Consider the following 11,083-nt stretch of genomic DNA (forward strand, 5'->3'; position numbering starts at 1 on the left):
TGCAAATATAAACTTATTTGCATACAAAATTGACTTTTGTTACCAAAGTTACCTGATATGGAAATTGAAAACACAAAGGTCAATTGTGTGAGACAAAATTGACTTTTATGAGACAAAGTTGACTCTTGTGAGACAAAATTGACTTTTGTGAGACAAAATTGACTTTTGTGAGACAAAATTGACTTTCGTGAGACAAAATTTTGTTTGACAAATGTAATTTTTGTCTCACAAAAGTCAATTTTGTTTCATAAAATTGAATCTTGTCTCACACAATTGACTTTTGTGTTTTTAATTTCCATATCAGGTAACCATATGGTAACAAATTAGTTCACAGAATCCAAACTAAACTAATTTGCATACAAAATTGACTTTTGTCGCCCAATTTTGAAATAAGGTAACAAAATTCAAGTCTGTGTAACAAAATATGGCTATTTATGTGTATTTGTCATATTATAGCTCTTCAACATTACTGTTTCGCGGTTCTTATGTACATTTTCGACTTTCAAAATTTAACGGCTTTGAACGTTCATGGTGATGGTATTTCCAAAATAGCACTTCAAACGCATGACAATATGAAACGTCTTTGTTTTCTATGTTTCATCAAATAAGAAAAAAACTAATAAATGAATAGAATGATGATGTATACGGAAGAAGCAGCGACAAAAGGCATGTAATCATATGAGACCGGGATTTTTTTCAAATTCATTTCCCAAGAACTTGGTTTTAAAATGAATGTGATCGCTGTGAAAATGATTTCCGTTTCCTGAATGAAAAGAATCCAAGAAATTCCGTGAATTTAAACAAAAATTGACATTTCAAGAAAATTGAGAGTGGAAATGGGGAATGTATCAAAGAGACAACAACCCGACCATAGAAAAAACAACAGCAGAATGACGGTCATCAACAGGTCGTCAATGTAACGAGAAATACCCGCACCCGGAGGCGTCCTTCAGCTGGCCCCTAAACAAATATATACTAGTTCAGTGATAGTGAACGCCATACTTATTTCCAAATTGTACACAAGAAACTAAAATTAAAATAATACAAGACTAACAAAGACCACAGGCTCCTGACTTGGGACATGCAGGCGCAAAAATGCGGCGGGGTTAACATGTTTATGAGATCTCAACCCTCCCCCTATACCTCTAGCCAATGTAGAAAAGTAAACGCATAACAATACGTCCATTTAAAATTCAATTCAAGAGAAGCCCGAGTCTGATGTCAGAAGATGTAACCAAAGAAAATATACAAAATGACAATTATACATAAATAACAGCAGACTACTAGGAGTTAACTGACAAGCAAGCTCCTATGCTTCTTATGTATATTCAAGATCCTTTTTCATAAATTTTAATTAAATGTTTCTCTTAAAAATATGAATCGTGCATATCTTTCACTTTGTAAATAATCAGATGTGTCAAAGATTTCCAAATATATGTTTACTTCATAAAAAATGATTTCATAAAAATCCGAAATACTTCCCTTTAACGTGTACTTTGCCCTTATTTTTTAAATAGTACTTGGATAATATAAAAAAAGAAGATGTGGTATGATTGCCAATGAGACAACTATCCACAAGAGACCAAAATGACACAAACATTAACAACTATAGGTCACCGTACGGCCTTCAACAATGAGCAAAGCCCATACCGCATAGTGCTATAAAAGCCCCCGATAAGACAATGTAAAACAATTCAAACGAGAAAACTAACGGTCTTATTTTTGTAAAAAAAAATGTCGAAATACAAATATGTAACACATAAAAAAACGAGAACCACTGAATTACAGGCTCCTGTCTTGGGACATGCAGGCACCTACATAAATAATGCGGCGGGATTAAACATGTTAGCGAGATCCCAACCCTCCCCTAACCTGGGACAGTGGTATAACAGTACAACATAAGAACGAACTATACAAATCAGTTGAAAAAGGCTTAAGGCTGTTGTCCATAGAACTTAATTTGAGATCTGAAAATGTGTTTCTGTGAAATATTTCCCCAAAAAAAAACACCCAAAAAGTAAGAAAAATCACGAATACTGCTAAGCTTCCGGGGAGTTGGACAATCCAAGACCAATGCATATTATAATACCTCATATTAAACAGGTTCTCATTCACGGATTAAAGGCCCTTTTTAAAGGCTCTCCCTTGACACCATTTGCGAGTATGGTCTTGAGAAAACGATGATAGTCCGTCGGAAGGGGACGATAAATGGCTGGCCCGTGTTAAGAGAGAGCCATATCTCTTGCACGTTAAAGACACCATTGTAGATTTCGAAAATGATCAGACTAATGCCGCTACAAGGCAGCACTCACTCCCGCAAAGTGGAAAGGGTTTCCCAATCTACTATAAATAAATATGTTTAAACTAAGGCAGCAACCATTCGGCAAAGAACAATCTATTTTTTTAGCGACAAACCGAAAACAATTTTTTTCTTTCAATTTTAGCATTACATATAGTGGCAGCTGAGGGTGAAACAAACATTTTTTTTTCTCAGGGTCCAAAACAAATTATTTTTTTCACCAAAACCTGGAAACAAACTTTTTTTTCCAAAAAAACCCATAGCCCCCCCCCCCCCAGAAAATCAAATGGTTGCTGCCTAAAGGCCCTTTTTACAAAAAAAGTATATACCGATCTCGAATTTTGCGACTATCGTTGTAGGCGAGACAAAAATCAAAAGCTGATCCTCATCTTTTCGTTTAAAGGTGCCAGACCACCAATTCAATACCCCTTTTTAACTAAACAACTTTGAATTACTATGTAAAACAATGCATTTTTTCGACAAACCGAAATCTGGTTACAAAATTTACTGCATTTAAAATTGACCTCGTCAATTATCAGCTCGAACGCTGAGTGAAACATTCTTAGAAATCGACCAAATAGCCTTATTTTATAGGACAATCGTGTAACGAATATCAATATCATGCAGAGCGTCTGTGTGTTTCTGTATTCTACGAGGTACAGAGGGAGAGTTGAGATCTCACTAAACATGTTTAACCCCGCCGCATTTTTGCGCTTGTCCTAAGTCAGGATCATATCTGGCCTTTGATGGTCTTAAATGCATTTTAATTTTAATTCATTTATATGTTAAAGATTGAGTATGACGTCCATGTTCACTGAACAAGTACATGACATACGTTTGTTTAGGGGCCAGTTGAAGCCGGCCTCTGGGTGTGGGAATTTCACGCTGTGTTGAAGACCCATTGGTGGACTTCGGGTCTTTTCTACATTTTGGCAGTCGGATTGTTGTCTCTTTGACACATTCCCCATTTTCATTTTTAATTTTATCACACCAATCCAAAAAAATATGTGTCCTAGCGTGCACATTTACACATCATTAAATCGTATTCATCTCAACTCGGCCGATTCCGTACCCTCATCTAACGAATAGAAGGCAGAGAGAAGCGAATTCTACCGAGGTTTACCGAATGCATTAGATCGCTGGAATTTTGAATTTAGAACAATAAGTATTATATTATAATAAAGCGTATCAAACGTGTATGATGCTTAATTTCATCTGTCTTATTATCACATTTTAAGTCTATGTCATTGAATTTCTCCAAAGAATTAACCATCAAGGCGGCAGAAAAAAATATCCAAACACATAAAAGTTATAGTTCAAACGAATATATCTAACGGAAAAAGGGGCCAACGTTTTGAATTAAAAAAGAACAAAAACGTGTCCACAGTACACGGATGTCCCACTCGCATTAGCATGTTCTATGTTCAGTGAACCATGAAATCGGGATAAAAACTTCAATTTAGCATAAATCATATCATAGGGAACATGTGTACTAAGTTTCAAGTTGATTGGACTTCAACTTCACCAAAAACTACTTCGACAATTAACCTGAAGCGGGACAGACGGACGCATAGCTAGACCAGAAAACATAATCCCCATAAACGGGGCATAAAAAGAAATCAATGTTTTAAAAATGTTACTCTTTACCAGCAGAACATGACATTACAATACTTCTATAAAACTTTTTACATTCAGTCCTAAATCGTTGGTCCACAATGAAGTAAATAATTGGATGAACAGAACTATGTAAATAATAGCCTCTAACTAAAACAGAATATATTGACCGGACGCCTTCTAATGCGTAAGGTTTTATTGTTATTCGTAGGATAACAGCAGAGACATGTAGAATGAAACCAGCGAAAGACACACCGGTTGCTATCAATAGCATAATAGTCATAGTTCTCGAGTCTTTGTAGCGCTTTTGTCGCGTCTTTCTTCTTTGTATTGTGGAAGTGAATTGGTCCCAAGCTTCTGGAGTAAGGCTCTCTGATCTGGTCCTTGGCCCAGGGGATGATGGTTCTTCATTGTTAGACATTCCGTCTAAATACTGTGTCGTTCTGTTCTTTTCTGCCCGAAGTTGTTTTCGTATTACATTGACAATCTGAATATAAGCGACAGCGCATGTGATGAATCCAAATAAGCAGATGACCAAAACCAATATGGCGTAGGTTGTTGGCATCGATGTTTGCTTTCCTTTAAGAAATGTACAACCTTTATCAAACGTTTTTTCATAATTCACACCTTGTTCTGAAAAGCCATATAAAAAGATTGACGGTATAGACATAAAAGCACATACGATAATAACAATTATTCCTAATATTTTCGCTCTTTCAAGGGATAACTGCCACTGGAATGGCGCGCATATTTTTTGTCGTCGTTCAACTGATATTATTATTAGTAAGACACCAGCTGTAAAACTCGTATAATTAGTAAGAAAACGAGTAAATTTGCATAACACATTTGATGGATATGTGTATTTGAAGCGTATCTGCACCAGTTCTAGAGGAATACAGACGAAACACGTGACGAAATCAACTACAACCATCCATAGTATTAGAATTGTAACAGGAGATACTGGGTACCTACGAAATATGACAATAGCATGGAGATTCCCGATAACTCCAAGTAACGAAAGAACACTTAGAATAGACGTTACTGGAATGTCGTTGTTTAAGAAATTCTGGAGATCTAGTTCCACGAGATTGGTACTGTCTGTTGTATTTAGTTGATATGAGCTGGTTGTTAAAAAGCCTCGAGTAGTGTTGACCTCCATCCTAGATATCAAAAATAGAATACAAACATAGTTAAAGATCAAATACAATCAATTTAAACAGACTTTGAGTCTGGTATCCGAATAACATAAGCTACACTTTGCCTGGAAATGGTTGTTGTTTGTATTTAAAAAACAATTTCAAAGGTAAAGACAAACTTTTAGAAAATTTGCCAGCAATGTGTATAATCACAATTTTTGATCAGCGCTATTTTATTAGTCATCTTAAACAGATTATTTCAAAAATATTTCCATCATCAAAACTTAAACTAGGAAGAAAGGTTAGTAACTTAAATGTAAAAACATAAAACCCAAAGAAGTATTTTTTCTAATAAAACTTACCCTAAGTAGTTTTATAAATCTGATGGTGAGAATAATGATAAATGAAAGCTGATTAAATAGGATGAAATATAACAGCACTTGACGTACGTTTCCTTCCTACTTTGTATACGACCCATACTTCCTTGTGTGGTGTATGGAGTAAATAAACACATCAATGGATTATCTTTTGGACGTCATCTTTAACATTGATTAACGGCTTGTTTTTTTTGTTTACATGACATTAGGATTATATGGTTAGACTATTGTGTCCTCCCCCTTTTACACCAACTGAAAAAAAAACCAACAAACATTCGATATCGGTAAAAGAATGATAACAGAAACTATAAACTATTAATAAATACTAAGGATTTATTGGGGATTTCTACTGCAGTAATCAATGACTTTATCTGGAAAAACCTTTCGGACTTTTGGGCCCTCGATGCTCTTCAGAGTCAACAAACAGTGGCGGATTCAAGGGGGTCTGGGGTTGGAACCTGTTTTTTGTACGATTAGTGCATTTGAATAGAGACATATGGTTGAAACTCCCCCTTTATCCTTGGTTAGGACCCTCCCCCTCACCCCCGTTTGAAGATTACTAGATCCGCCACTGACATAATTTGTTTTATCAATTAACTTTTTTTTAATTCGAGCATCACTGATGAGTCTTTTGTAAACGAAACGCACCTCTCAGTTGCGTACACAATTATAAGCATTGCATAGCTAGGATTAGTTTTTCAACTCGTTCTTCTTAGTTTGTTCCATATGTTTGTTCCATATATTTGTTCCATATGTTTGTTCCATATGTTTGTTTCATATATTTGTTCCATATGTTTGTTCCATATATTTGTTCCATATGTAGTATTTTATATATTATAATGTAACATTATGTGGTTTCATAAGGGAGCTACCATTTTTTTTAGAGGGGTGAACATTTTTGTCCTGGTAATCTCTGTCCTGCCTTTTTACTTTTCACTCTATTCGGTCCTGCATTTTTTATTTGCATACAATGTCATTCTGCCTTTTCTGGTGCCAAAGTTGCTCATCCTGCATGCCTTTTTGACTCAAACCTGATTTTTAGCTCACCTGGCTCGAAACATGGCCAAAATCATTATTAGGGTATCTTGTTTAAAAATTGTGTCCGGTGACCCGGCCAACCAACCAAGATGGCCGCCATGGCTAAAATAGAACATAGGGGTAAAATGCAGTTTTTGGCTTATAACCCAAAAACCAAAGCATTTAGAGGAAATCGGACAGGTGTAAAATTGTTTATCAGGTCAAGATCTATCTGCCCTGAAATTTTGAGATGAATCGGACAACTCGTTGTTAGGTTGCTGCCCCTGAATTGGTAATTTTAAGGAAATTTTGCTGTTTTGGGTTATTATCTTGATTATTATTATAGATAGAGATAAACTGTAACAGCAAAAAGGTTCAGCAAAGTAACAAATAAGTCAACAGGACCAAAATGGTCAGTTGACCCCTTTAGGAGTTATTGCCCTTTATACATGTAGTCAATTTTTAACCATTTTTCGTAAATCTTAGTAAACTTTTACAAAAATCTTCTCCTCTGAAACTACTGGACCAAATTTAACCAAACATAGGCAAAAATCATTATTAGGGTATCCAGTTTAAAAAATGTGTCCGGTGACCCGGCCAACCAACCAAGATGACTGCCATTGCTAAAAATAGAACATAGGGGGTAAATTCAGTTTTTGGCTTATAACTCAAAAACTAAAGCATTAAGAGCAAATCTGACATGGGGTAAAATTGTTTACTAGGTCAAGATCTATCTGCCCTGAAATTTTCAGATGGATTGGACAACCGATTGTTGGGTTGCTGCCCCTAAATTGGTAATTTTAATGAAATTTTGCCGTTTTTTTGTTATTATCTTGAACATTATTATAGATAGAGGTAAACTGTAGACAGCAATAATGTACAGCAAAGTAAGACCTAAAAATAAGTCAACATGATCAAAATGGTCAATTGACCCCCTAAGGAGTTATTATCCTTTATAGTCCATTTTTAACAACTTTCATAAAATTTGTAAATTTTCCACTGAAACTACTGGGCCAAGTTCATTACAGATAGAGATAATTGAAAGCAGCAAGAACGTTCAGTAAAGTAATATTACAAGCACATCACCATCACCAAAACGCAGTTTTGTCATGAACCCACCTGCTTCCTTTGTTTAATATTCACATAGACCAAGGTGAGCGACACAGGCTCTTTATTATATATGAGCCTCTAGGTAAGTGGTAATCTCTGTCCTGCCTATTTATTTTTCACTCTACTCGATCCTGCTTTTTTATTTGTTTATCCAGTCCTTTTTTGGGGAAAAGTTGCTCAAATTTCACCAAAGACTCGCTCTAAAAATCAAATGGTAGCCCCTTCAGTTATAAATAGAACAAAGCATACATGACACAGTGACATACAATCGGAGAGGTCGGTACACGCAAGTTGGTACACGCATTGACATACTAAATATTGTATTTTCAGGTACAAATAATATATATACAATTCTATTTTGCAAGTATTTGTATAAACAGTGGGGAAAAAAATGATTAACACATCGTATTAGTTCATAAGGAAATTAAACTATGGGAAAATATGTTGAACTATTCGTTTTAATTCATTATATATACTAATCATTTAGTTTCAGTTTCAGACCAGGACAATTGTATTTGTTAATGGAATTTATGACAGCTGATTATCTCAGTATGTGAATCGATTTTCTCTGATATTTTATTAACACCCTTCCCTTTCCTAGAAGTGGATTGTTATTTCAATTGTCAATATAGTTCTTTTTAATGTTGGTTTTTATTTAACTTTTAATGAATGACCGTCGTTAGCGTAATAAATGAAACATACGTGTAAAAGTGTATATGTTTGTTGATATGCTTATATTTCAAATATATATGTATATGCCTCTATTATTGTAACCGTTGTTGTTTCCAATTATGTAAATCAATTGTATCTGATTTTATGCCCTTAATGGGCCCTGTAATTTGGGAAATAAAAATATTCTATTCTATTCTATTCTATACTAATACTATACAGTTTACTGCTTGTCCAAAACTTTAAAATTGGCAAATACGCCATTTAATGACCAAAATAAAATAAAATAGATTTGGGTCATTAAATAATTATATAATTAAACTTTATGACTTTTTAAGAAAAGAATTTTATGATAATATTTTAATAGGTTGTAAAAATTTTCCATCGTGCTATCTCATCATCAAATTCTTTTTTTTTCACCTAAATCCGAACGGTAGGAGTTGTAGATTTTGTCTGCTTTTTCTGGAGTCAAGTTCCCTAATTTGGCCGGAATGAAATAAGAGGAAAGGAAGCGTTCCTCGTTGCTAATCAACCGCTTTGTAATCTTGGCAACCAAGTGGTCGAGAAACACGTAGTATAACGAAACTCTGAGGCTCCAATAGTCTGACGGCTCAAGAATTGGATGGTTAGCTCTGTGTCGTTGACGTCCAGCCACACGCGGAACTGATGGCTGGATATCGTGTTCTGCTGCAATATATGTTGCTCTTGCAAACAAGGACTCCCAAACTGTATCATCACCTCTTTCATCGGAAAGCCTTTGAATTACAATTTCAGCCTCTGTCAAAGATTCAATCAAATCAATATCGGTTTTCTGTAAGTAATTTGTCAAGGCGACTGTTGCGCTCAATATGTGTTCAGCAACAACAAGACTAATAATAAATTCAAATCGAAGTATCGCATTCATACTCTGTGCTGCTTTGTCATCGTTGTCGTCTTTAAGTGAATTCAGGGAAGAGACAACAACTTCAAATGCTGTTCGAAATGTATACAGCGAATCTGCCCGGCTTGACCAACGAGTTTCACACAGTGTTCTCAATTTTGTTCGGCGTTCTAGTTGGTCTTGAACGTTTTCATTTTCTGACAGTTCTTCAGTGAAAGCAGTCAAGCTTTTAGCCGAATAATCAAATTTGAATGCAATTTCTTGTACAGTCGACATCATGTTTCTAACACAAAGTTCCTTACTACTATGAACGAGTGCAATATTTAGTTGGTGTGCCTTGCAGTGGATGTAGGAAGCTTCTGGTGATTGCTCTAATATTTTTGCCTGCACACCATTATACTTGCCGGACATATTCGCGGCGCCGTCATAACACTGGGCACGGAGATTCATTATATCAAGGTTTACATGTTCAAGAAACTCAACGATCGTATTAGAAATGGCAACACCTTTTACACTTTTGTCATGTTTAAAACCAATAAATTCTTCTCGTATGCTGATGATATCGTTTTTCTTATCTAAGAACCTAACACACAAAGACAATTGCTCTTTCGTAGAAACATCCGTGCATTTTTCCAGAGGGGGTATAATCGGCAAATTTATGTATAGGCACGTGCCTAGTCGAGCCTTAGGTAGCTTCGCCCCTGTGACATTGTAATGAATTGCTTTGCACTTTATGGGCCCTTTAATTGGAATACGTTTAAATTGTAAAATTGAGAATGGAAATGGGGAATATGTCAAAGCATGGAAGTTAAATATTACTTCCATGGTCAAAGAGACAATAAGCAAATAACAATCGAATGACACCAATGGATCTTCAATGCAGCGAGAAAATTGCAACCGGAGGCGTGCTTCTACTAGCCTCTTATCAATAATGTAGATTAGTTCAGTTATAATGGACGTAAAAAGAGGGGAGGGGGTCCAACCCAGAGTGAAGGGGGGTTCCAACTATAGGCTCCCATTTAAATGCATTGATCGTCCAAAAAATGGGGGGTTTTAACCCCCGGACCCCCCGGATCCGCTAATGGTTATACTCCGAAATAGATAAAAGAAACTGAAATTAAGAATCAAACAAGACATACAAGACTTAACAAAAGCCTGACCTAGGGTTAATTTCTCGGTGTAAATCTATATATGCTCCGTGTTGTAGACCTGAACTTGACCTATACTGGTTTACTTTTATAATTGTTATTTGAATGAAGAGTTGTCTCATTGGTACTCATACTACATCTTCCCATATCTATATAGTCAGTTAATCGACTTTCAAAGGTAATTTTGAACGCACTGTTGTAATTCTTCCATTATGTTGAAAAAACATTCATGTAGTAAGTTTGAAAAGTATTACAAAATTACATGTCCTGCCTGTCACCGCCTTAGTACAAATTAATGACATCTATTTTATAAATAAAGTATGAAAAGCCAACAAAGCAAACCAATAAGCAAGCAAACAATTATATGATTTCAATAATAAACTGTTGAGACAGAGAAAAGTCTCGCCGTTAAGTAATTATATAATGTAATGTAAACTGTTGAGACAGAGATATGTCTCGTCGTTAAGTAATTGTATAATGTAATGTAAACTGTTGAGACAGAGATATGCCTCGTCAGTAGTAGGGAGAGGGATCTTTTAGGCTCCCCAAAAACGCGTGGCGGCTGTGGCGCATCCAAATATGGTTAAACACCGCCAGCGGAAGTGACGTCACGGGTGAAAGGTTAAACAATGAATCACGCCTAGGGACGCCGGAAATCCTAATATGGCCATGACGGTCGTAACCTATGACTCATACCATGCGACCATGAATCATCAGGATGCAAGATCAGGACATGACTCACTACATGACGATACCACGATATACGTATAGATTAGACCGTTGGTTTTCCCGTTTCAATGGTTTTACGCTAGTTATTTCGGGGCCCTTTATAG

At 35.8% G+C, this 11,083-nt stretch overlaps 2 protein-coding genes across 2 annotated transcripts; both read right to left on the reverse strand.

The window, feature by feature from the left end:
* Positions 1-3,924: 3,924 nt before the first annotated feature.
* Positions 3,925-5,683, reverse strand: LOC134691451 (neuropeptide Y receptor type 4-like). Its single transcript, XM_063551984.1, has 2 exons — positions 5,412-5,683; positions 3,925-5,073 (listed from the first exon to the last, which is right to left on the reverse strand). Exon 2 carries the CDS (start codon positions 5,070-5,072, stop codon positions 3,936-3,938), a length of 1,137 nt encoding a protein of 378 aa, XP_063408054.1. The 5' UTR covers position 5,073; positions 5,412-5,683; the 3' UTR covers positions 3,925-3,935.
* Positions 5,684-8,622: 2,939 nt separating this feature from the next.
* LOC134690252 (zinc finger MYM-type protein 1-like) lies at positions 8,623-9,552 on the reverse strand. Its single transcript, XM_063550229.1, has one exon. The coding sequence runs from the start codon at positions 9,550-9,552 to the stop codon at positions 8,623-8,625; it is 930 nt and encodes a 309-aa protein (XP_063406299.1).
* Between the last annotated feature and the right edge of the window lie 1,531 nt (positions 9,553-11,083).

The sequence above is a fragment of the Mytilus trossulus genome, chromosome 11 (genome assembly GCF_036588685.1).
Source record: "Mytilus trossulus isolate FHL-02 chromosome 11, PNRI_Mtr1.1.1.hap1, whole genome shotgun sequence".
Lineage (NCBI taxonomy): Eukaryota > Metazoa > Mollusca > Bivalvia > Mytilida > Mytilidae > Mytilus > Mytilus trossulus.